Source organism: Ambystoma mexicanum, chromosome 10 (genome assembly GCF_040938575.1).
Source record: "Ambystoma mexicanum isolate Mex_15411 chromosome 10, UKY_AmexF1_1, whole genome shotgun sequence".
NCBI classification, from domain to species: Eukaryota; Metazoa; Chordata; class Amphibia; order Caudata; family Ambystomatidae; genus Ambystoma; species Ambystoma mexicanum.
The window spans coordinates 886,464,730-886,491,084 of NC_090932.1; the positions used below are offsets into that span (position 1 = coordinate 886,464,730).

At 47.1% G+C, this 26,355-nt stretch overlaps 1 protein-coding gene across 1 annotated transcript in view; it reads left to right on the forward strand.

Moving 5' to 3' along the window:
• Window positions 1–26,355, forward strand: part of MELTF (melanotransferrin) — a 421,114-nt gene that overhangs the window by 202,100 nt on the left and 192,659 nt on the right. Inside the window, exons 6-7 of the mRNA XM_069618617.1 lie at window positions 11,191–11,258; window positions 18,646–18,833. Of these exons, the coding sequence (XP_069474718.1) occupies window positions 11,191–11,258; window positions 18,646–18,833 (256 nt within the window). The remainder of the gene's footprint in view (window positions 1–11,190; window positions 11,259–18,645; window positions 18,834–26,355) is intronic.

The window sequence follows — 26,355 nt, forward strand, 5'->3', positions numbered from 1 at the left end:
TTCACCTGTCCTGGGTAAATCCTTTCCCAGGATTGTTCATAGTCAATTTCCCCAAATGTTCAAAAAGAAAAGTAAAAGTCTTAAACCAGTTCTTTTAAGCTCCAAATGCAGCAATTGTTCACCAAACAACAATCCACTGGTAACAGTTCTTCAGCGTTCTGTTGAAAAGTCCCCCTTCCAATTACATCCAAGAAAACAGCACCAATGGTAATCCTGGATACCCTATTTCCAAGGTTGTTTTGACACAGTCCAATAGAATAAATGAACAACTCATTCTTCGGACAACTTTCCAAGTATTTACGACCTCTACAGTCTATTTTGTATAATTGTCAGGATGCTTCTTCTTAGTTTGTGGCTTTCCTCTTGGCAACCACCCTTCTACTACTGTTGCTGTGGAACCAGACTCTAATGGATCATCCACTGACAGTTTTAGACATTTAGACAGTTAGACAGTTTTATTATAGACAACCACGGTTCTGGTATTTCTACTTCAACTTCGTACTTTATGACAGTTAGGCAAGTTAAAGACAACATTCTTCGACCTCCACAGCTAAGCAAGACACTCTTCTTTCCCATGTTATAAGAAAAGGGAAGCCTCTTTGTATCTTCTGTATGGCTTACTGCCACCAGTATAATCTGCCTTTGCTTCCAGACTGCCTTTCTCTCAGCTTCAACAGTCTCTGCATTACAGATTGCTAACTCAATCTTTTTACAAGCACCCAGCTCCCTTCCCCAGCTTCATTCACACCTTCTTGGTTCCAGTAGCTACCCTGAAGCTGTATTGCCACACTTCCAGCTTTAGATAACAATGTCACACTTGTATCACAGGACACTGGACCTTTAACAACTTTGACAACCTCAGAATTTTGGTGTATAGAATTTAACAAAGCTGGTTCAACCATAGAAAGGATTTGCCTCCTGGCTTGGGTAATGTGTGTTCTTTTTTGTCAGTTAAATAACATTTACTAAATACTTGTTCTTGATGTTACAAGGTTCAAGTTGCAAAAGGGAATCATATTTAGGTACATGTAACCACTCTTTAAAACGTTAAAGAACTGTAAGTAATTGTACTCCCACTTTTTAACACTGAGATATGCTCTTTCTCCGATCGGGAAGTACAATAGTTCACTGCAAACTCTCCTCGATGTAATAAGTCTTGTAACAATTTGTGAACGTCAGCTTTAGGGTTTCTGAGTGGTTTGAAAACAGGCTCGGACTGGCCTATAGGGCAATAGACCCATGGCCGAACCAAAAAACCAATTTGGGCTAGTTTGATGAGTTAATTCAGTTTAATTCACTCTGCGGCTAGTATTTTTTACCAGTGTTGCTGAATACATATTCTTTAAAATGCTACATTTTCATCACACTTTATCAAAAAACTGCACCCTGGTTACCATTCAAACAGTGTCACAAAAGGAATGAATAGCCATTTGCAACTGTGGCCCACTTTTTCATTGCTGCCCGAGACCATTTTTTTGCCCAGTCTGAACCCTGTTTGAAAAGCATTCCCCTTCTTAATTGAGGACATGTGCCCACTCCAGTAATGTTAAAGAGTTTCAGAAATTAAAAAGCTTTTCTATATATGCTAGCACTCCGACTTGTATTATAAGTGCGCGTGACACATTTCCATTGTCAGCCGGACTCTTCACAACAACGTACTTGCTACTCGCTCCCACTCTTACGCGAGTTAATATAGAGCTGGTAACATTTACCTGCAACTTTTTCATAGTGAACCTGAACACGGAGCTTCACTCACCGGCTTCAGGAACCACTGGGGTTGCGGGTTACTTCCACTTCCTGACTTCTCCTTCTTCTGCCACTTTAGGCACTCTTGGGATCCACAGCATGGGTGTCTCCGGTCTAGCCTTGTCAACAAGGATTCTCCTTCACTCCTCTGTCCTTCAGCGTGCTTCTTTACATGGGCCTCGGGTTGCAGCACGATCACAGCTCTGCAATTATAGCCACTAGTTGCACCTGGGAAGACCTTCAATCTTGGCACGTCTCCCTCAGTTCAGCCATGGCAAGGCAGGGTTTGTGAACACAGGACCCTCTCTGAACTTGCATTTGAAATCTGCTTTCCTCGTGTCCTGTTGTCCCTTATGTGATAACGCTTCCGCATATACTGCCAGACTCGTGTTCTTCTCCTTCTGCTACTGCTGCCAGCCTTCCTTCTCCTGCTCCAGCTCCTGCTCCAGCTCCATCTCCATCTATCTTCCCCCTCCTGCTAGAACTTTTTATGCCTCTTAGGTGGGGCAATTGATTTCCGGTGCAGGTCATTATTGTCAATTGCCTGACCCTGGCAAAAGCTGTTTGGCCTACTTGCCTGTTCTTTACTTCTACATGCCTCTTCGGCCCTCTTCTTTGTCTCCATTCTATGGGATTCTGGGATATGTAGCTCACTTTAGAAAAGTTAGATTTTCTCACTTCTGCTATAATAATTTTAAGGGTAGATGTAATTCCTTTCATATTTTTAAAAGAGGGATTGTAGGTTTCAACCTTACTAGAGGAAGAAGTTGTAGAGAAGGCAACATGTGCGCCTTTCCTTGTAGTATATATTTGGTATTGAGGAGGGTATTTGTTTTTGGGGTTAAAAAACATTTGTTCTTTCGGTATAATATGCTGTGGAATAACAACCTTAGAATTTACCATGAGAGATGTTAAAATGACAATAAACCATAACCTCTTCTGGCATAGTGGTAAGTGTATCCCTTTTAGATGGAAAATACTGTGTCCCATCCCACGGAATCTCCTCACTACCCTGCGCCTTGTCTCCACCCAGGTGATCCTCCTGCAGTACACCGCCCCCAGGGTTGGGACCAGGAAGCTTCTGCCCTCCCCAGGCCACCTGGGAAGAGACTTTAGGCAGGGTTCTAGTGAGCCATCCGCAGGATTCTTCACACTCCCCTCTTGCCCATTGTGTTAGTCTTAGTGAACTCAAGGTACTTGGTTCTAAAATGGGGTTCTTTTCTACATTGTGGGTGTCTATTTGTAGATAGTTGAGTTTGGTACTCTTCTTGTACCTTTTGAGTTCTTCTAAAAAAAAGGCAATCTACTTCTGATGGGCTTGCATTTTGCATAACTTATTGATCTGAATCACTGTTGTTCTCATAGTCTACTTCAGAGGATGACTGTGGTGAAGTCACCGCTAATGGTGTCGATACTTTACTTATTACTTTTTTTAAGGTGTTCTTAAATTATGTTTCTTCTGAAAGGTATACATTCTTGTGTTGTAGTCATTTTCTTCTCTTATGAATTTCTTTTGCTTCTTGTATTTTAGTTCTCTGACATACTTTGCCAAGTAGTTGTCAAGCATTTGGTAGTTTTTAAAGGTTAATTCCAGTAGGATCAAGCTTTCTATCTGTTCTTTTATGTGGTTGATTTCTGTCAATGTATATTGATGTATTTTAGTTGACTGGTCAATTACTCTAGACATCCTTTCTCTGCCTTATCTTCTTCCTCAAACTGGGGAACATACAAATTCCCAAGTATAGGTCCCACTTTCAAATATTTTTTCATTGTTTTGATTTCCCACCCATTGGGCAGTTCTTTCTTAGATAATGATTCAAGTTGTTCAAAATGTTTTCTTAGAGAAAGAGGAGTTTGCTCTGAATGTGATCTATTAGTGTCCGTCTAATGTCTCAAGTCAAGGTCTTCTGCTTCTGCATCCCTAGATTGAAAACGAGTTGCCATCTTGACTCTGTAGGGTTAACGATTTAGAAAAGAGATTTCTTTTTCAATTGAATCATTGATTGAAAATAGGTTAGATTATTCCGTCTAGGTTTGACTGGCTGATTAGAGCTGTCTCGAGTGTTGCAGTCATATAGCAAACCTTTGGCAAAATAATCTGCTGGAGTTTAGGAGTTGCTGTCGCTTAGATACTGCCCCGCATATTGTGTCTGCCCAATATCAAGTACAAATTCTGCTAAACATGGAGTATAGCTACTGCGCCAGCTTAGAATTGATTATCATTTCGGATTAGTGGAATGTTACTTGAATAGAAGATTCTAAAGTTATTTGTTTTTCTAAATTTGCTGTTTATTGAATTGGTTGTTAAGCCGTATATACACATTGATGGCATCCTCTTGCCCAGTGTAAACAAAAAACTACAAACTTAATCCAAAAATGTCCCAAGAGTGAACGTCCTCTTAATACCAATAAAAAGCTCTCAACAGTCAACAGTCAACAGCAGTATGCATGGAAATAGAGGAAAGGTTAAGAAAAAAAAGTACAGCAATGCCAAAACAAGTACATTTGGAAGCTTCTCTATAGATGAATCAGTCACCAGCAGCACAGAAGCATGGATGTTGCCGCGCGCATTAAAGAGTTGGGTGGTAGCCTCATTTTTGAACGGAACTGAACTACAGGGTTATCCTTGCTGCGTATGTCTAGCACCAATCAATGATAGCTTCTTTAAATCGATCCCAGGGCTGGAAAAAAGTGCCCCAATCATATTGATACATCTTGAAGTAGATATCCATGATTCTCTGAGCATGGCGGTCATGAGTAACTTTTATAGGCGGGATGAGCATCAACATAGGAAGTTCCTTGGATGAGTGGTGCCATGAAGGGTATGGGAAGGTAGGTGGGTTCAAGCATATGTAGATACTAGCTTACAGAATATGGCTGAAATTTGGCACACACCTATAAACTTGGCAAGATCAAAGCTAAATGTAACCAAAATTAGCACCTGTAACGAACAGGTAAGCCATTCAAAGAGCTCGGACTGTGTACATAAATGGAGAGTATTGGCATTGCGCGACCCCTGAATAGCTGTGCTCACCCCCTATTGTCGCCATCTCCCTACCTCACTCTTTCTGACGTGCTCCCGCTTTTGTTGCCATCCCAAGCTTGTGTGTGTCTTCTGTGCTGCCTGGGTCAATACCCGACCTCAGCAATGATAACAGAAATGGGGCTATGCACTTTCTTAGGGTGCTCCCATCCCTTTTTATTCTTTCTGCACATAGTATGTGATGCTGTCCCATTTTCTCTTTGAACGTGCAGCGTTCCCTCCCATATCATGTTTTGTTTAGGTTTGATAGTGCCTTGGTCATCGTACCTGGGTGCTTTGTAAATTGTACCCCCCACCTGTGGGGTATTTCAGCCTGTTATCGGCTCTCAGCCGTTGTTAATGCCTTCACTTTGTTCAGGCATTACATTGAACCTTCAGGTCATTACCAGCCAGATTAGCCTGTGGGTGCAGGCTGTAAGGCAATGTTATTTGGAATGGGATTTCTCTCCTTAATGCTTGTAGAAGCAAGTCAAAGCACAGTGGCAAGCCACTCTTTGAGGTATAGACCCTCACAGGTTCCAGATTTTACTTAGCCAATTTCACTGGACTTGCATAAATTGATTGCGATCTCTTCTACTTGCCACGACCTAGGGAGATTTCACAGGGCACCTAACGGCTGAATTGTTAACATTTCAAAGAAGTTAGCAGGCGCTCCTCTCCAGAATGAACATGGCATGATAACCTGTTCTGAACATGGCATGATAACCTGTTCTGAGATGAGAGTTTGCAGTACACGCTTTTTGCTCACTGTACCTTTCACAGATGGGAAATATCCATTTGCATATCAGTCTTTGTCCCGCCCACATGGGCAGTCCAGCACCGAAATGCTATGGCAATTCCTCTCTGAACAAGAATACCAACAGCAACCCCATCCACGTGGTTCAGCCTGGTTGGGCCTCATCAGTGAGGTGAAGCTTTGTCTCTTTGAGCACAGTGAGCAGGGAGTCCACGTCTGGTTGCCCCCAGGTAACTCACGGTGACCAACCCCAAGTTCCTTGCAAACATTTCAAAGAAGTTAGCAGGCGCTCCTCTCCAGAATGAACATGGCATGATAACCTGTTCTGAGAATTGTTAATATGTGAAATTCCTGCATAGGGTTGTGTGGATGGGTGGTGGGCCGGAATCACGCTCTGCATCCCTGTGCAGCTGAGGTGGAGGTTTGTTAACACGTTTTATGTCCCTATACGTCTAGTGTTTCGGCACTTGTGTGAGGCATTTTGTGGGCTAAAGGGGAGTGAATTGGTGATTCAGGCATGGGAGATTTGGGTCTTTGTTGGTGGTGCGGTGTTCGCGGATCTCTCTTTATTTGGGGTTGTGGCCCTTGCTTTGCTTTTTGGCTGCATATTGAATCCTTTTCTGTGTATGGTGTGGCACATTCTGGTCCTGCAATGGGATTTGTATGATGTCATTTTGAGGCAAGTTTGTGCTAGAATGATGTGAGTGACAGGCAGCATGGGGCTTGTGGTAGTAACTGGGGAGGATGGGGAGTTCTGGAGTAGATGGGTGTTGGGTGGGCATCCGGCAGTAAGTGTGCCAGTCAGGGCGGTTAGGATAGAGAGCATGTTCTGATGCGATATGGGATCAATCTGCTCCTGACTTTGGTTTGTTGTAAATATTGCTGTTTTATAACTGACATAGAGTCTCAATTTCTTCCGCATGTGATTTTGGAGAATACAGCCAGTTATGCCTCCTTTGACGTGTGTGGGGTTGGGAGCATGTGCAAGTGGGAGGCATCCTGAGAAGTAACAGCATTGCATTTCTTTTGCCTTGAGCATGTAACAGAGGTGGAAGATTCACTAGGCACGAGATAGTGGAGTTTTCAGTCTTCATCACCTGCTTGTTGTGGGCACTAATCTGCTTGCCCGGGCGCAAGTGGCATGCTGACCAGGATTTACCCTCATATTATTTTCGATAAATGAGACCTGTGCATAAATTAGGGGAGTATGGAGGCGTGCAAGAGGTAACGTTTGTAGACCGCAGATGATCTGGAATTACAGGCTAGACAGGAATTGTTTATTCTGGAATCCCCAAATGGTTCTCTATAGTTATATATCAAGGTTAAACCAAGGACAAAGCTGAAAAACATTTAAACATATTAAATATTACTATGGATTACTTATTTGCCTGAGATGATGTTTGTTGTAAAGTAACATCATCATCTGTGAGTCCCAAGTCCACCACTTACACCCTTCCCTGGCCTCTCTCACAATCCCATGCACTGCCTGCCCTCCTTTGGCCGCATTCAAGACCATGTGATTTGACCATTCCTATATCCAACTGCCCAGAGCAGCCTTGACCGGACAAGTGATGTGGGTCAAAGGGTGACATTTGTTTGACTGTTTGCTGGGTCACTTGCACACAGTACCGACCCACTCCAGGCTGACCCGCTGAGAGATCTTCTTCCAGGTATGGAACATCACTGCACTTTGCTACATCCGGGTGTTTCCCTAGGTTCCTCTCTGTTTTGTGTTTCTTTGGTGCTCCCATTAGTGCCCAATATGCTATAATAGAACTAAACTATGCCACCCTTTATTGTGATCTCCTCCCACAGGCCTTAATGATATAATGTGAAGTCTGACATTTAATGTTTGCCAGATGTGCATGTAAAGTAATGCAATACACCATATGCTTTGCATATTCCCCCTCACACTCAGGACATTGCCAAGAGGTCCACCTTTCAGCTCTTCCTTCTCAAAGGAATTCTACCTTTTCTCACTTTCCCTCAGAGGCTCCATGTTGACCCAAGCCCTAGTACTCTCTAGGCTTGACTACTGCAATAGCCTCCCCCTGAATCTACCATCTTCCACTCTGCGACCCCTTCAGCTAATCCATAATAGGGCACCAAGACTTATCTGCATCTCACCTACACTAAAAAGTCTTCACTTGCCCATGGTTGCTGCACGGATTAAATTCAAATATCTCTGCATCATCCAAAAGGCTGTCTGTGCCCGGGGACCATACTATCTTCAACTTTATCTTACTAAATACTATACCTCTAGACCACTTTGCTCCTCTGGCACCAACTCTTTGTGTAAATCATTTTGCTAAAAAGAGGGCAGAGGGTTGCTCACTTTCCTCTGCAAGCTCCCTCCTTTGGAATAGCCTCCCCCTCTCCCTGCACCTTGAGCTGGATCTTCTCAAATTCTAGAAGCTCTTTAATACTTTCCTCTTTTCCTCCTCCTTCCCTCCTCTGCTAATCCCTCAGTTGCTGAATCAGTGTCCTTGGCCCTTTTGCATCTCGGGGCCTTGACCTCCCACACCAATTCTTCCCAGCTCCTGTCTATCCACAGCACTTTGCATCTGCACACCCTCTGCTCTGGAGACTCGCACTTACACCTCTGGAGGCCCAGACAGTATATCACTCAACTTTCCTAGCACTTCCTCCATGGCTCAACCACAAACTCGGACTCCCCAGCACTTAACCCCTCTTCCCTCTTCCTTTCTGCACTTATATGTTCTGAATACTCACAAGGCATAGTAGGTTTGTCCCTCTTCCCCTTCCCCCTCTGCTCTTAGTATTGTGCTGTAATGTATTTCCCACCCTCCTTGCACTATGGGCACTTTGAAACAGTATATTCTTATTGTATAAGCGCCTAACAAGCAAACAATACATAAATAAATATGTCAGTGGGCTGTGTATCATGTAATGTCGAACGGATAAGCATGTAAAGCCTTATAAAGCCCACAGCTCATGTGGTGTCCTTCTACAATGAGTTTTGCTGCTTCTTGTGTATGTTCGTATTAACGTCTTGCACTCTTACTCTGCAACAAATGGACTGTTGTCTGTTGAATCTGCCTGCAATGCAGCAGCACAGTGCAACATGTTTCCTGAGTCTAACAGATAGTTTCTATTTTGCGTTTGGCATGAAATGTTTGCCAAATGTACAATTGTGACATGCCTCCTAGGTTTAACAGATGTTTTTTGTTTTATTTTATATTATTGTTATAGTTGTCTTTAGTTCCAAAGAACTTCTACAACTGCTACATAAAAATCATATAAAAAATGCATTCAATTTAACTTATTTAAATATTAGCAAATTATATATCACACTAAACATACATACATTTCCTTTTAAGACGTCATCAAGATCGAATTTACTGAAGATGTTTTTTATGCATCTTTAAGACCAGGCACCAGCCTGACAAAAATGCCTGCACTGTAATGCACCATTCGGCATGTGAGGGTTAGCAAATTTCCATGTACTGTGCATGTGATGTGCATGTAATATGCGTGTATGGTGCATGTACAATTATTGCAGAGCCCTCAACTATTAACAGTTGCTCTAAGAAGTAATAGAGGCATATTTACACATGGCTCACTCCACTTTTAGTGCAGTGTTCCATATTAGAAGGCCCAGTCTCATGCGGAGGGCAAAAGGTGGCGTTCAAGCGTGCACGCGGCCTTTTGCCCTGCACATTTGCACTCTGCCGTGCAAATGAGTAAGCACTGCCTGCCATGATGCATAGCATTTCCAATGGATCCCTATGGAGTCTGCCTGCTTTATGCTGGTGCGTAAAGCAGATGGGCTCCATAGGAATTCCCACCATTTGCACCAGCATGAAAATGCATGCAGGCGCAAATGCTGGGGCATTTGTATGGTGGAGAGGAAGGGAGGTGGCAGATACGCAAGTTGCATTCCACCCATCATCTCTGCCATACAAATGAATGACATTGTGGTGTAGTATGAATGAAAGTTGTGAAAGCCTTGTGCAAGTCTTTTACATATTTCATCCACCTTACACATGGAGCAAAATGGGCTCCTTGGGTGCTCATTAACTTTACATGAGTAATTTGAGGGTGGGGAGCCGTTACGTTAACACTTTAACGTAGACGGCTCCCTGCTGTCATATCTTTGTCATTTGCACTGCGGGGTGCAAATGTAAATGGTAAAAGGCGGCGTTCAAGCGTTTACGTCACCTTTTACCCTTCACATTTGCACTTCGCAGACCACCCAAAGGAAGACTCCAGGCGCTCACGTGGCTCTGTAAGAAAGAGGACGTGGTTGATTAGTGAGGGAAGAGTGATAGGATGGGTGCAGAATCAGGAGAAACTGGCATCTGTGTGTGTTGGCTTACAGGTGGTTGGTTGCATGCGCTGGTTTATTGTATCCGTACAGGTAAGGTCCAATGCCTGGGTTGTTTCTATGTGACTGTTTGTTATGTAGGGGTGTGTCTGTGTGTTTTATGTGTAGATTGGATGGTATTTTGGGTTGTGCGGAATGGCTTGTTGTATCCGTATGGGTATGATCGAGTGTCCAGGTTTGCTGTTGTAAGCTTGTGTTACTTTTTCGGTGTGTGTTAGTGTATTGTTTGGCTAGCCCAGTGGGCGTGTATAGTGTGTGGTGGTGTGTTGGAGGAAGCAGGAGCAGGGTGGTTAGTACATTGGCTACTCTCTTCTAAGTTTTTCTATGTGGCTAATCTACACCCGCATGGCAGGGAGAGTGTGCAATGGATCCCTATGGGGCCTGCCTTCTTTATGCTGGTGCAGTAAACTGACTGGATCCAGAGGGATCTCCAGCATTTTGTTGGCATGAAAATATAGGCCCACGCAAATGCTGGAGCATTTTTATGGCGGAGAGAAAGAGAGGCGGCGGAAATGCAAGTTACGTTCCGCCCTCCTTCCGCCATGCACATGAATGAAAATGAGACGTGTCATGAATGCTAGGCGTTGACGCCTTGCATTCACATCACGGCACTATGGAACATGAGAGCCTTGTTGTTTTTGTCTAGTTCCGGAGTCATTTATGTAATTAGCAAATGAATATGCTAGGGCTGTTGCTCCGTCCATTCCATATCTTACCCTCCCTATCTTGCTGGCTTCAGCAGTCCCTTCTCGGCTCTCTGTCCATGCATTTAATGGACTGTGTTCTGAGAGTCACCCTGGAGTTCTATCAGTAGTTTTGGGCTGCATTCTGCAGAATCTCATTGGCTGTCCGGCTTTCAACATTCAAACCAAGGAATTATGTTGATGTGGGCTTGGATGATCATACTGACTGGAATGCAGGGTGAACATATAATATTAGTATAATACAGTGTTCATTATTGAGTTATTGTAAGTAGATGTACCCTGTTTTAGTGCCTTTTCTGGTTTTGATGTATATTGTGATGTCAATACCTCTAACCTAACATGTCTAGACAAATATCTCTGGAGGATAGCTCGGGGCAATGCACTCCTCTTGGAAGCAAGACGACTCGCAGCAACACAGGTTCGATCCCCGGGTCCACGCTTAGAAACCTCTGGGTATTAAGCACGTTATACACAACCAATTATAATTATAATGTAAATCACACAATCATATCCACAATACAAGGGCTATGCTGATGCAAAATTGTTAAACATGTCTTCTTATAAGAAAACATTGACCCAGTCTCAGTGTATATGTGTGCCTCTCTCACTGCAGGTGTCTGTCTGAGGGTGCCGGAGACGTGGCTTTTGTGAAGCACAGCACTGTGGCAGAAAACACGGATGGTAAGTACTCGCTGTCCTCTCGGTAAAGGACAGTTTTATCTGAACGTAACTGGTGTCTATAATTCTCGTAACAGTGACACATATTTCCACCTGGGCAACTATGGCTGGGAAAATAGTGACCAGCTGGAAATATGGAATGCCACAATTAATTTTGACACCCTGACAATATATCCATCGAGAAAATGCTGATGTAGAATTGCACCGCACCTGGTCTAAGTTAGTGTAATAGGGTCTGGCGGTCTGAAACCTTCATATAGGAATTGTTCTTATGAATACCACATTGCACAGTATCGGAGTTAGCTGCCTTGTAAGCTCTGTCTGGTTAAAATGGCACATCCTGTGATGGTGACCTCACACGAACACACTTATCTCGAATAATAATGCATACTTCCATGAAGGGAATGAACGCACAGGAGAGGAAAGGCTGAGTTTAGAAGAATTCAGGAGTCTTCATTGCAAGCCAAGCTGACTGTACACAACAATGGCAATACACCGCAATCACACCTGCCAAGATACTGTACACTTCAACTTGATGAGAAAGTTGAGTGCCGAAAAATGATGATTCCCTCAAAAGTAAACTACACACTCAGTCTCCTTCTCTCCGAGTCTTTCTTTCAAAACCTCGAGAAGCTACGAAATAAGATAATTTGGAATATTTTTAAAAAAACACAGTGAAAATTGACCTTAGCAAGGTTAGACTCGACAAGCATTTGGGAGGATTCAAACTTCCAAATTTGGAAGAATACAAGCTCACTTTCAAGAGCAGACATGTATTCCACTGGTTTAACCAGTTTAGCCATGTCTCTAACTAGTCTCCATCAGATTGGCTAGAGCTAGAAAGAGATATCTGTTTCCCCTTTCAGTTGATGACCCTCTCCTCAATGTCCATTCTATATAATTGAACAGACGATACATATTGGCTGCAAATTCGAAAACAAATTTCCAATCAGATTAGGGGACTCGAGTTACAACTCTCTGTCGGATAACCCAAAATGTTTAAATAAAAGGAAAACCAATCTGCTGGACCAACAAGCTGCACAGAGACACCCTCCTAGTATTGAACCTCCTTCAAAAGAATGTTTTGACGACTTAACCCTTTATAGCTTAGATGCAGATGAAAGGGCTTGAATACATTGATTGGAATAGTTCAATGGTCTAATCGTCCACCACCCTTCCTGGGCCTTCTGTCTCTTCTTGCTAATTCCTCCTGGTCCTCTGGTCCTCCCATCCAGCCTCATATATATATATATATATATATATATATATATATATATATATATATATATATATATATATATATATATATATATATATATATATATAAAATCTGGTGCAAACTCAACATTGGCCACAGCACGTGTGCAATGGGGGAAGCCTGGGAAGCTTAGCTGACATTAGAGGCTCTGTTTCTAACTCTCAATAGAAGGAGGTCTGGCACGGAGCTTTGCATCGCTACACAAACTTTTCTGGACAGTGGTGAAGGTACACAGAATTGATACTAAAGCCTCGAACACTTGCTGGCACTGCATACCTCACACTGGTACTCGGGTACGTCTTTTGGACGGATGCCACACAATCGGTTCTATTTGGAAGCAAGTCTGGGCCAGTATCCAGCAAACCCTGAGACTCTCATACCCACTTTCCAGCTCCATTGCCATTTTTGGCTCAGTGTGTATCCCCTATATTAAAGACAACGACACTAAAATACTACTCGATTGCAAGCTCAGTGCTTCAATTGACGAGGTCATTTAAAAAAAAGAGAAGGTTTTGGCATGTAGGGGAATGGCAATATTAACACGTATGTGCTGTTGGGCCCCCTGCACACAACTTTCCTACATTTACAAGGCAGAGTGCAAAGGTAAAGAGTAAAGCCGCCTTTACTGTTCACTTTTACTCTTCGTCTTGTAGAAAAAGTAGATGTTGCTCTGCTTTGTAATATGCTGTGGAATCCGCCTGATTTGGATCAGGTGTTAATTGCAGGCAGATTTCATAGGAATCTTTCAGTTTTACACCAGCAGGAAAATCTGATGCGGAGCAGTCTAGCTAGGCTTAAATGGCTTTATGCGTTGCTATGCCGCAGCGGAAGCTTAAAAACGATCTTCGAGACTATTGCATCGAGTTACACAAACTCCATTCTGCTGAAGGGTGGACAGAAATGTGTTTTGACATTTGTTACAGCGGAAACGGAGCAGGAGCCCTTTAGGAGGGACGAACCCAAGCACAGTGGGGAAGGGGGGGGGTGTAAAGGAAGGGAACAGTTGGAGTTGAGAAATAAAAGAGTTAAGACGTCGCCCTAAGGTGTCTCGTGTCGTCTGTGTGTGCGTGTGTGGCCAGGCCACCATAGCTCTACTAACCACTCCTAGCCTCCCCGGGCCTGTAGCAACATCTTGTAGACTGCGTTCCACTCATACACTAGCACTCTAGCTTGCACGCATCCACCATAGCAACCAGGCTACTAGCACTGGCTGTCACCTATCTATCACTCTTGTGTCCACAAACAATATCCATTCTAGATCTAAGCTCAATCCTACATTATTAACTACCCAGTGCCTAGTAGTGGTTGACAGTATTGGGCTAAAGCAAGGTTAGTGAGTCTTCCTATTTTGTTTTATTTCAAATTACAGGACAACCCCCACTTACCTGCTGGACCAGCTCACTACATCCCCTGACACTTTGGCTTTCAACGCTTTGAATTAACCCCTTTTATACTTGGAACTTGTTCTGCACTGCCCTTGCATGTTGGGCTCATGTTCTTGTCACCTATACAAGCTCGTAATGGTATCTTATTCCAACCCAACTGGTAAATGATCCTTTAAAATGACTTCCATCACTCTCTCCGAGCACTGCTGGCTCATCACACATACAGTCTGTGCATTTGACCTGCGCTTTACATAATTGTCCTTCTTTTATTATTTGCAATATTTTACAATCCTGTAAGATCTCTAACTTAAGTCGCTTCTGTATGCCTTCATATCGCTTTACTTTTAAGAATTCATGAAAAAATCATATTTGAACACACAAAACTTAAACATCAAGAGAGAAAAACAAATGTTACATTTTATATTTAATTCTTGAGACAGTTATTCTTCAAGATGTAACACAAAAATGTTTTTTAAAACATCTCTTCCAAAATAAATCTGTTCATTTTTGATACAAAACGAGCTCTGTGTTCAACCTTTTTCGGTTGGGGCTTTGATCCTATTTTATTTCTGTGCCGTTAGCACTTTTTTGGTTTAATATCATTTATATTTCATAACTAATGCGGCGTGACGGGGCACTCTGTCTCATGGAGTGTTGCTAGGTCTGAAAAAATCCGGGGCTATGCTAATGCCGGGACTAGCGGGATTCGGGGCTAGCAAGGCTTTTGGTTGTAGCCCCTGAGCTTCTTCTATCCAGAGCTACAACCAAAAGACTGGGGCTATAGCCCCCCCCAGCCCCTCCCTAGCAACGCCTCTGCTTTCGACACATTCATCTTTTTAACATGATGCTCCTACGTGAATTTGTATAGTTGAACCGAACTACAAATCGAAGTATTCCTTTGCCTTGTCTTAAAATGGTGGACCTCTGCACGGCCCTACACACTGATGAAGAGTAAATACAGAAAGCCATGAGAAAAGTGCTGGCTTACTATTATATGGAATTGCGTTCTTATATATTCTCCATATAGTTTATTTTCACATTTTCAGTATTTAGTCCTAAAATAGTGCCATGCATTTTAGCAAGTGATTTTTAAGTTTATAACAGAACTTTTTAAAATCATAAACAAATTACCTGGGGATTATTAAATTAGCATAAACGTGTCATAACCCTTTGATAGTGCTCTGTTTTAGCTTCCACTTTCTCTTTCTAAACCACTCTTTCACACCAGGGCTCAACTTTCGCCGCCAGTTTTTACTGTAAAAACTCCCAGAAATTATCCAGAGCAACAACCACGCCATGGGGCTGGTGTGACCAAGTGCTTAATAAAACTCAAACACAAGAACCTTCTCTAATATTTCTTTCAACTCTTTAGCAACTAGGATACGTTTCCTGCCCAGGCATACTCATTTGTTTTCCAGGACATGTTATTAATACTTGTGATTTGGTACTGGAACAAACAGGGTAACGCACATACTTTTTATTTTTCTCACTTTCTGAATTCACTTTGTTACTCTATCCACATATTTTTACCATGTCTCTGATCGTCTTCTTCCCGCTACTCCCCAACCTTTCCACTCTGATGAAGTGACCGGTAGGTACAAAACATCTGTCGACACACTTCTATTGTGGGATAGGGGTACTATGATATTTATGTGACAATAAAACCCGCCCAATGAAAATGAGATGATGAGATTAGGATAGAAGCCATTTTATTGCAAATAGTGAACCCTTTTGCAAATATAGTTTTGATGTGCAGGCTATGTAGCAGCCTCTGCAGAGAAGGGGGCTCTCTGCTTTAGGACAGCCCTTACAGGTACACGTGTGACACATGGACATTCAGTGACCATAGCATAGAGGATACTCTCTCTGAACCTCACAGGTTTCATTACACTCTTTCCAGGTTCCTGTTGCTGCCCTACTGAGCCCCCTCTCATCGTCTGCACCGGTTACCATCTTGCCTGACACCTCTAACCCATCACCCCAAGCCACTGGCCTCCCTTCGATGCCTCTCCTCCATCACCGTCTCGGGCAATTCAATGCCCACCCTGGCTGTCTTATGCAGTCCGGTAACAAGAAATAGCTTTCCCTGATCTCCCCTCATAGAATCTGACTCCCTGATGCCCCTCTTGCTTAATCCCCATACATTCATACTTGTCCCTCAGGCCCATGGAAGCGCTCTGCCTGCCTCCCAATTCCAACTGCATGTTGCCAAGCCATTCCAGTAGGACTTCATCTTTGTGTTAGAATCCCCCACATAACCCCCCTGCCCGCTCACTACACAGACTATCCACGGTTCTTCCTGCCCGCCTCCTGGCACTCTTGCCTAACCAGCCACCCGACTCCTGCCCTTACTGCACTGTACTCACAGGTTCTCATGGGAGCTTTGCAGAGCCATCTTGCCTTCCACCTCTGCGCCTTGTGGCACATGCTGACGAGGCTCACTCTGTGACCTGTTTACAGGTGTCTTTTCAGCATTATGGTGCACATTCAAGAATGGAAAGATATTATATCACCCCTCCCCCAAAACGAAAATTGCCACTGACTTCACAAATTACATCATTTCTATAGTTTACTGAAGCACATCAGAGGGGGCACCTGTGTTGTACACATGGTGCCTCCATTGCCTATGTGATGGACGCAGTAGCTTTTTTGCCTCTTTTTTTCTGTGCCTTTCCTTTTTTTCCCTCTTCTTCCCTGTGCCTTTCACCATATACCCTTTCTCCTGGTTGCTGTTCCTATCCCCCTTCTGTATGTGCCCTTTCTCCTTGTGTTCCATTGCTTTATGCCTCTTCTATCCTGTGCCCCTTGTCTGCCACTCGTGCAAGTTACTCCTGCATTCATTTCCTTGAGCCCTTCCTCCTTGCCACTCCACTGCCATTCATTATGTGCCATTACCCACTCCCACCTGTATGATGCCTCCCCTTTGCCATTTTTGTTTTTTGCACCCTCATCATTTTTTCGTTCCCCTCACACCATGGCCACTCCACCATTGCATCCCTTTCCTCCTGTGCTCTTTCTCCTTTGCCACTTCTTTACTGTGACCCCCGCCCTTTGCCAGTGTCCCTCCCCTGAAACCTTGTCCCCATGCTTAAACATTGCTTCTTGCCCGTATGTTCCTTCTGCTGCGCCCTATTGCTCATTGCCTCTGCACCAGGGGCGCAACAAAGCCTACATTTCACTCAGGGAGGCTAACTGGTGGTGGACGGGCTAACTTGGAGGGTCTTAACTTCTTTACACAGTTTAATGAGACTATTCTGGTGAAGCTTCAATGTTACAAGCAGTTAACTCTCCCCTCTACGCCTGAAAGAACCCACTTAAGTACTGCTGTGCGAATGAGGGCTCTTCTGCCGCCTGTCCCTCTGCCATCTGCCCGCCCCCACCCTTCAGATCACTTGCCTGGCATGCAAGGACTAACCCCACATCACGATTTCAATTGCCTAAAAATGTATGCATGTAAATGCAGGTGGTAACAAGGGCATGCTTTAGGTTAGTAATTGCAGGGCTTTTGTTAACAACGAAGCCCAGGCGCCGTGTAATGTCTTTGTCCTGTTCTGTCCGGCCACAGCTCTGTAGGTCAGCCAGGTCGAGTAAACATAGCCCACGATTTTGGGGGGCATGGTGGAGGGGGTAGAGCCTGATTAGCTCAATGGTGTTGCGCCCCTCCGGTGTACCTTTTTGATGTGTCTCTAACAGGAAAAATCTTTTTGCCGTAGAGAAAAACGATTGGGTTTGTCGACGTTTGGTTTGAGTGAAATATCGGTGATTGCAGCAGGAATGGAATCTCTGCAACCTTTGCTGCCCTGAGCTACAGTTTTCATATCCTCAGTCTCATCCCATCTTTATTCTGTGCCCTTCCATCTTGCTCATATTGACATAGGACAGGGCTGTTTAAGGTGCATTGACGTGACGAAAGAAACCTCGAGATTTAACAACATTTACTCTCAGTGAAGTAATGCAAACACTTTTTTTTACCGATGTCATCTCCTTTTATTTTTTTTTTTTTTTATTTGTAAAGTGCACTACAGCCAACGGGCATCGAGGTGCTGAGGCGCCTTTCGAAAGGTAGTTTCCAGCATTGTAAGGACATAGAGCATATTGGGCCTCATTCAGAGTTTGGCGGTGCAAGAAGAAAGTGGCGGTAATTCCTTTAATACCATTTTTGCCACACCAGCAAATTACACGTTTTGGCAGGTTATCACCAGCCGAATTAGTGGTAATTCCGCCAACACTAACGGGGACTAACACCGCCCTACCACCTCTAGTAATCCCATGGTAAACCCTTCGGGGCCAAGTGGCAGTGATGCTAACTAATTTTGGTGGTATTTTGGCAGGCTTACTGCCGAAATACTGCCAAACTCTGAATTCGGCGTTTCACTATCATGTTGTGCCATCTGGTGGATTTTTGTGGCATAAAAAGGTAGTTAAACAATATGGATTGTCTTCTTTCCCATATTTTGTCTAATATGTGTTCCATTCAGATTATGTATTTTATCAAATGTTTACAAGGGGACACCCACAATCCCCCATACTTTCCCTTACCCCAGCCCCCCCACTTTATGCCTCTATTTTATACAGGTATCCAGTCATTAATGTTTTCGATGTTATACAATACGACTTTTTTAAAAATCGAAATTGTAAAAAAGTCGATATTGTGTGTTCCCTATTTTTCAACTCGAGGTCTTTAACAACGACAATATGATTAAATACCTCTTTTGTTTAATTGTTCTTCAATTCACGTTGCTTTCAGGCCGTAATCCAGCTCAGTGGGCGTCCAATCTGCTGTCTGGGAACTTCAGCCTCCTCTGCCAAAATGGAAGCCTTGGAGAAGTTACTGACTGGAAGAAGTGCCATCTGGCCAAGGTGCCCGCGCGAGCTGTCATGGCGAGGCAGGACAGCAACGCATCAATCATCTTCGGACTTCTCAATGAGGGGCAGGTTCGTTTTTTATTTTATTTAAATGTGTCCGTTTTTTCAGAACCGCATCACACTGTCCTCGAGCATATTGCCAGGAACAACAGCTCCAGGATCCCCTGCTATGTTGAGTACGTTCAACCAGTGGTCGAAGTGGGCGGGAGCGGTGCTCCTATACTTTTTGTATTATTAAGTTTTACTGTTCCTATACTTTTATTTTAAAGAGAAACCGTTCCGGAATGGTTTCGTTTGAAGATAAAAGTGTAGGAATCAGTGGAAACGTGCACTTTCAGTGCACTGCACTGAACGTTCCCTTAAACACCAGGCTCATGTGTTTGGGGGTTTGTATATTGCAGGTGAGGGTGGTATGGTGATGGGGTTTGTAGGGAGCGGGGCAAGAAGGGAACATCACTCCCTTGTGTATTGTACAGCGGGCGTTGCATGGGTAAGGGGCAGAGTACCACGAGGCAAAATTGACTCGGTATGTCCCCACTCGCCATCTTCGCTCAGCCTCTGCTGGGGTGCTGTTGGTTCCAACGTTTTACACGTCACATATTGGAGGGCGTGCGTGCCTTTTCGGTTGTTGCCGCTCAAATGTGGAACGACCTGCCTCTGACAGTTAAAAACTTGTCAAATCATCTGCTGTTCAGGAGAGCGCATAAAACATGCCTGTTTTAGTTTTTTAATTGCTTTGTGTAATGACTGCTGTCCTCCCTCTCTAGCGCCAAGATACCGCTGGGTGAAAGTTGCGCTTTACAAATGACACTAACACTACTTCTTTTCTGGAGCTGACGACGGAAAACGTCATCAAAAATGGAGGAGGCAGCATGGTAACCCCTGCGGGGTCATGCCGCCTGGAGCGGGGACCCTCACCCGGAAGGGCAAAGGACAAAGGGGCGGAACGGCGCCAAAAGCCGAATGGCCCAAAAGCCCGCGAAGGGGAAACAAAAGGAAAGGGGCGGGGCTTGCAGGATATAAGCAGGCGGGACCAGGGTCCAGGCATCTCGCTCTTGCACTGGGACCCGGTCGCCGCCACCTGACAAGTGCAAGGAATTTCGTTTCATCTCGCTCTTGCACTGGGACCCGGTCGCCGCCACCTGACAAGTGCAAGGAATTTCGTTGCAGGAAGAAAAGGCGAAGGACTGGCAGCTGGATCGCCCGCCCAGCAGAAGGAAGGAGGATCAGCGGCAGAGGAACCAGCAGGCGGGATCGCACAGCTGGTGGAGGACAGCCGGCGGGCGTGGAGGAGCAGCCCAGCTGATCGGGAGCCGCGGCGGGAGAAGGCGCGCCCAGCCCGGGACCAGGAACGAAGCAACGAAGGCGGAGCGGAGCTGCGGGGACCGCAAGGAACCAGCAGGCGGGATCGCACAGCCGGTGGAGGACAGCCGGCGGGCGTGGAGGAGCAGCCCAGCTGATCGGGAGCCGCGGCTGGAGAAGGCGCGCTCAGCCCGGGACCAGGAACGAAGCAACGAAGGCGGAGCGGAGCTGCGGGGACCGCAAGGAACCAGCAGGTGGGATCGCACAGCCGGCGGAGGACAGCCGGCGGGAGTGGAGGAGCAGCCCAGCTGATCGGGAGCCGCGGCTGGAGAAGGCGCGCTCAGCCCGGGAACAGGAACGAAGCGACGAAGGCGGAGCGGAGCTGCGGGTGAGCCCGCCCAGCAGCAGCCGGAGGACAGGCGGGAGGGCAAGGGGCCAAGGGACAAGGAAAGGCGGCTAGGACACACAGGGCTGCAACCCGGTCGAAGACCCAGCCGGAACAGGACAGGGGGAACACCAGTCGCCCAGCGCCAGCCCAAACCCCCCCCCTCCTTTTTCTCACACGCAGACACCCACGCCCTCCCAATCATACGGCAGGCCGCAAGGAGGCAGCCGCGGGGGAGGAGCAGAGGCACCAGAACAGCCTGAGAGCCCGAGGATCACAAGGAACACGGGCAACAGCAACGAGCGGCCCAGGAGGAGCAGGAAGCAGGTGGCTGACCCATTGAGAGGCCGCCAAACAATGGATCTGGCGTCATTTATGGAAATGGCCAGGATGGCAGCAGCAACCCATGGCCCAGACTGGATGTCCAGGATGGTGGCCCAACCTAGCCAGGAAGGGCGCAGCCAGAGGGTGGAAAACTCCCCTCTGATGTTTCAGGACAGTGGCAGCGAGGCCACCGTGGTCGAGGCCGAGATCCACAGCCTGGGGGAGGAAGAAGAAGAAGAGGAGACCCAGGGGAGCAAAAGGAAAAGGACAATGACGGCCAGGGCTAAAGCGAGCAAGGAGCAGGCCAGCAGCACCAAGAGACCACGGCAGAAGGGGAGGGCGCAGGAGGATGCGGCCTTAACGGCTCCTACACCTGCTGAGGCTCCAGGGAATCGAGTGAGCCCACCCAACACTCCTGCGACCAGAACGGTGGATGTCGCGGGTGGAGGAACAACATCCCTGGAGGCGGTAAAAGGTATGGTGATGGAATGCATGCAAGCATGGGGAAAAATGGGGCAAATGCCGAATGTTGTGTCCAGTACAGGTGTTGTGGTAGGGGGAGTGTCTCAAGGAGGTATAGCCACGCATCCGGGGGCGTCACAAGGGCTGGGAGGGCCTTGGTGCAGCGGTAGCACTCAAGGCTGGGCACAGTCGGGTGGACTAAGTCAATTGCCTCAGAAGAAGGGGATACCGCCCGGGGGTTTCTTATCTGTCGGGCTGCCTAGTGTGGGCCCACCGATGGTAGGCGGGCATCAGGTGCAGATGGCGGGGCTCCCTTGGGGTCAGGAATGGGCAAACCAAGGGCCAGGGGCGTCAGTAAGCATGGGGGGGCCCAGCAGTTGGCTTCGGGGTTACCTGCAGGGGCTCAGGGGATGCAGAATGAGGCAGGGCCTGGAGCGGTCTTGACAGGGGGGGCTGAGCGCGGCTCAGCCGTCAACAGCAGGCCCGATCAGCGGGGAAACAGGGGGATTGTGGGGCCAGACAACCCAGTATGGGAGGCCAATGCCAGGGTTCGCACCTATGCGGGCTACGGTGAATTCTTTGGTGTGGCACATTCCATGGGGGGTCAAGGAGAGGTTGTGGAGGAAGGAATTCATTGACATCTTTGACTTGTTGGGGATCGTTCCCACGGGGAGAGGCCTAAAGGAACTGTCAGAAAAGGAAAAAGAGAAAAGGCACAGGGAGGCCACCAAGGTGGAGCGTTCCATTAACAACTGGCTGAAAGCTTACAGGATGTATATGTCAGTAATGTTGGAGAGGTACCCGCAGGATGCACTGGCGATGATAGCATATGAGCAATACGTGCATGATTTGTATCAGAAATATGGCGGCGAGGGATGGCTAGAGTATGACCGGGGCTTTAGATTAAAGATGCAGATATGGCCAGCAATGTCATGGGACGAGATGGATGTCGGGGGGTACATGGACAAAGTGGTCCCTTGCAGGGAACCCCAGGACGAGCCACTAGGAGAGAAGTCTCGGGGTGGGAGAGGCAGAGGCGGGTTCCCGCAACGGGGGAGAGGGTCCTTTCGCGGGCCCTCCTCCTGGGTGTACCGGGCAGCAGCCCACCAGGGGGAGCAAGAAGTCTGCTGGAGGTTTGCAGAAGGGTATTGCTCATACGGGAAGACATGCAGGTACAAGCACCAGAGGGGCGGTGGTACGGGCCCCCGCAAGGCCACTCCGGGAGAGGCTAAACCCAGGGAGGGTGGGAAACAGAAAAATAAAGGAAACGTTGAGTGATGCGCCGACAAAACAAGGCAATGCTGGGGAAACAATGAATGACAAATGTATGATTAAAGGGGCATTGCCTACACCAGTTAGCCTGCTTGCCATGACTCCCTTTCTAAATGAGTACCACAACAAGGCCGACGCAAAATTGCTATGGCAAGGGTTCAGGTGGGGCTTTAGGATCCCGGGGGCGGGTACTCAAAGGGGAAGGGAGGCGGCCAACCTGCGATCTGCTCTGGAGAAACCCGAGGTAGTAGAAAGGAAGGTCGACAAGGAGGTGGGGCTGGGGAGAGTGGCCGGCCCATTTACTAGGCCTCCCATGAGCAATCTGGTGGTATCTCCGCTAGGATTGGTGCCAAAGAAGGAAGAGGGTCAATTCCGCCTGATACACCACCTATCCTTCCCCGAGGGTCAATCAGTGAACGATGGCATCCCAGAGGAACAGTGCAGGGTGCAGTACGCCTCCCTGGAGGATGCGATACTAATGGTAAAAGCGGCAGGAGAAGGGGCATTGTTGGGGAAAGCAGACATAGAATCAGCCTTCCGCCTATTACCAATCCACGAGGATAGTCACCACTTGCTGGGTTTTAAGTTAGGGGACAAGTACTACTATGACAAATGCCTCCCCATGGGGTGCGCCATTTCCTGCTCATATTTTGAGGCATTCAGCTCCTTTCTGGAGTTTACGGTAAAACGGGAGAAAAAAGGTGGGGGAATGTTGCACTACTTAGATGATTTTCTCTTCGTGGGGAGGGAGGGGACGGAAGAGTGCAGAGCCCTGATGGAGGTATTTCAAAATAGAATGGACCAGCTGGGGGTCCCCCTAGCACCAGGAAAGACCGTGGGTCCAGCAACGACATTGACATTTCTGGGGATAGAGATCGATTCAGTTAAAGGGGAATGTAGGCTCCCGCAGGACAAGGTACAAAAACTGAGGGGCTTGATTCAGGAGCTGATGGGAAAAAACAAAGCGACCTTGCGGGAGTTGCAAGCACTGGCTGGAAACCTCAATTTTGCAGGCAGAGTGATACCAGCGGGGAGGGCATTTGCCAGAAGTGTGGAGCTGAAAACTGTGGGCTTACAACATGCCGCACAGCACGTCCGATTGGGTTCAGAGGTAAAGGAGGATCTCAGGATGTGGGATAGCTTCCTGACAAGTTCCAGCGGGGTGGCAATCTGGAGGGCAGACTGGGCAAGCAGTCAGAGGCTCAAATTGTTCACGGATTCATCTGGGTCCCTGGGTTTTGGGGCTATCCTGGGTGACAGATGGTGCGGCATGGCGTGGCCGGAGGAATGGCATAAGGAAGGGGTCACGAAAGATATCACACTACTAGAGCTGTTCCCCATAGTGGTTGCATTTAAGTTGTGGGGCGGGCAGCTGCAAAATTCTAAGGTCACGCTATGGTCGGACAACTTGGCGGTGGTACAGATCATTAACACAGGGTCGTCCAGTAACCCGAGGGTGCTGAGGCTCCTCAGGGAACTCACCAGAAGTTTGTTAGAGTTAAACATTGAGGTTAGAGCACGGCACATTCCAGGGGTGAAAAACACGGCCGCTGATTTTCTGTCTCGTTTACAGTGGGACCGGTTCCGGGAGAGCTGTCCCGAAGCAAGGGAGGAGATGACCCCATTCGAGGTGCAATGGTGGGGGATGATTGGGGCGATCTGACCGCATTGGTAGAAACTGCCCTGGCACCCGGTACAACCAAGAGGTACAGGGCTTGTTGGAGTCGGTTTTCACAGTTCCAGGAGGAGGTACTAGCAGGGGACCCCGGGGAGAACCCGGTGAGAGCTTTCATAGGCTGGTGCTGGAAAACAGGGAAGACCCGGGCGTGGGTAAGCTATCACCTGGCGGCCATAGCACATTATGCAAAAGTGCACGGGGAGAAGGACCCCACTAAGGAGCATTACGTCATGCTGGCCATGAAAGGCTGGGCGAGGCAAAGCATAACAAAACCAGATGAAAGGCGGCCAATCGATATTGGGAAATTGCACGGATTAATTAAATGTCTAGGGGAAGTATGTAAGGAGGAATCAGAGCGTGTGCTCTTCTCGGCTGCTTTTACGGTGGCATTTTTTGGGGCGCTCAGAATCGGCGAACTGGTGCCGGAAAACAAGAACGGCAAAGGGAATGGGTTCTTGCGCGTCAGGGACATCCAAGTGGGGAGCGCTCAGGTCATCATTTATGTGAGGAGGTCAAAGACGGATCAGAAAGGAAAGGGGGCGGCGCTGACCGTACATGCCATTCAGGCGAGCAGGGTTTGCCCGGTGGCGGCAACGGCAAACTTTATGCGACAGAGGCGGCCATCAGGGGCAGAGGCGCCATGGCTCACGCACAAGGATGGGTCCGCGCTAAGCCGTTTTCAGTTCAAGAAAGTGATGTCGCTAGGTCTGGATAAAATGGGTCTGGCAGGGGGCCAGTTTGGGACACATTCTTTCCGGATTGGGGCCGCCACCTCAGCATCAGTCGGGGGACTAGTGGCGGAGGACATTAAGAGATTGGGGAGATGGTCGTCAGGATGTTTTAAACGTTATGTCAGGCCAGAGAAAGTGTAAAGATAACCATGCCGTTCCCTCCATGTCATTTACCAGCAGTGCACCAAAGGAAACTACGCACAGTATGGGTGGTGGGGCACTCATTCATCTCAAGGGCAAAGGCGAGCTGGAACCAGCAGCAAGAGATCTTGACGGCAGGAGAATTCAAGATCGAGTGGCACAGGGTGCCAGGGATGAAATGGGCCCAGCTGAAAGGGCAATTGCATAAACTGCTAAATAGGCAGCGGAAGCCGGATGTGTTGGTGATACACTTGGGAGGGAATGACCTGACCAGCCTAGGGAGGGGGGTCTTGCTGAGAGACATCACAAACTCACTACAGGAAATATCGGCACAGGTGGGGGAGACAGAGATCATCTGGTCCGAGGTGATCCCTCGGGCGCAATGGAGAGGGGCAGAGAACCATTCAGCGGTAGAGAAATCGAGGAGGAAGCTGAACGGGGCAGTTGCCAAATTCTGCAGGGGCAGAGGTTTCCATCAGATCAGGCATGGCCTGATTGAGGGGAAGAACCCCGAGTATTTCTTAGCCGATGGGGTGCACTTGTCCCCAAAGGGAATGGAGCTCTTTTTCTGGAACATTTGCACCAAATTGCTGGAGTTGTGAGAAGGAAGGAGGAAGGAGGGAGCCAACGGTGGGCGGGAACCCACCGGTTGGCGTGGCGGTGTTTGGGCAACCAAGCACAAATGATAGACTCCGGACGAGCCAGAAGGAAACGGAATGGGTCTTCGCTCTTCTGGACCAGCGCCTCTTGGGGGCCTAAACGGCGGGGGCGTCTGGTAGGAACAAATAAGGCTCAGCTTCCCCCCCAAAACAAACGGCGCTCTCCCCACCCACGGACCCCTGCACGGGCAGGATAGGAACAGGTACAATGGGTCGGGGGAGTTGGGGGCCTACTATACCAAGTATAGGGGGAAGCAAAGGAAATCCGGCAAGCAAGCGCCACACGTACAGAATGAGGTCACTATTGTGTACAAATACTTCTGTTGTCATGGAAATAAAACTGCAGCCAATTTTGCCAAATTGAAATCTTGTGTCATGCCAATTCATGGGGGATAAAAAAACTGTGTGCATGCGCAAAGATAATTGGGAGTAAAGGCAAATGGACGGCTGCAGGGGTTATGGAGCTGACGACGGAAAACGTCATCAAAAATGGAGGAGGCAGCATGGTAACCCCTGCACACTTCGACCACTGCGTTCAACCCATAGAGAATTCTTTCTAATCGATGCGCGCATTACATTCTTTCGAGTTTAAACATTTGCATTCTTGTGAGGATCCCAGAACCTCCTGGAAAAGTGG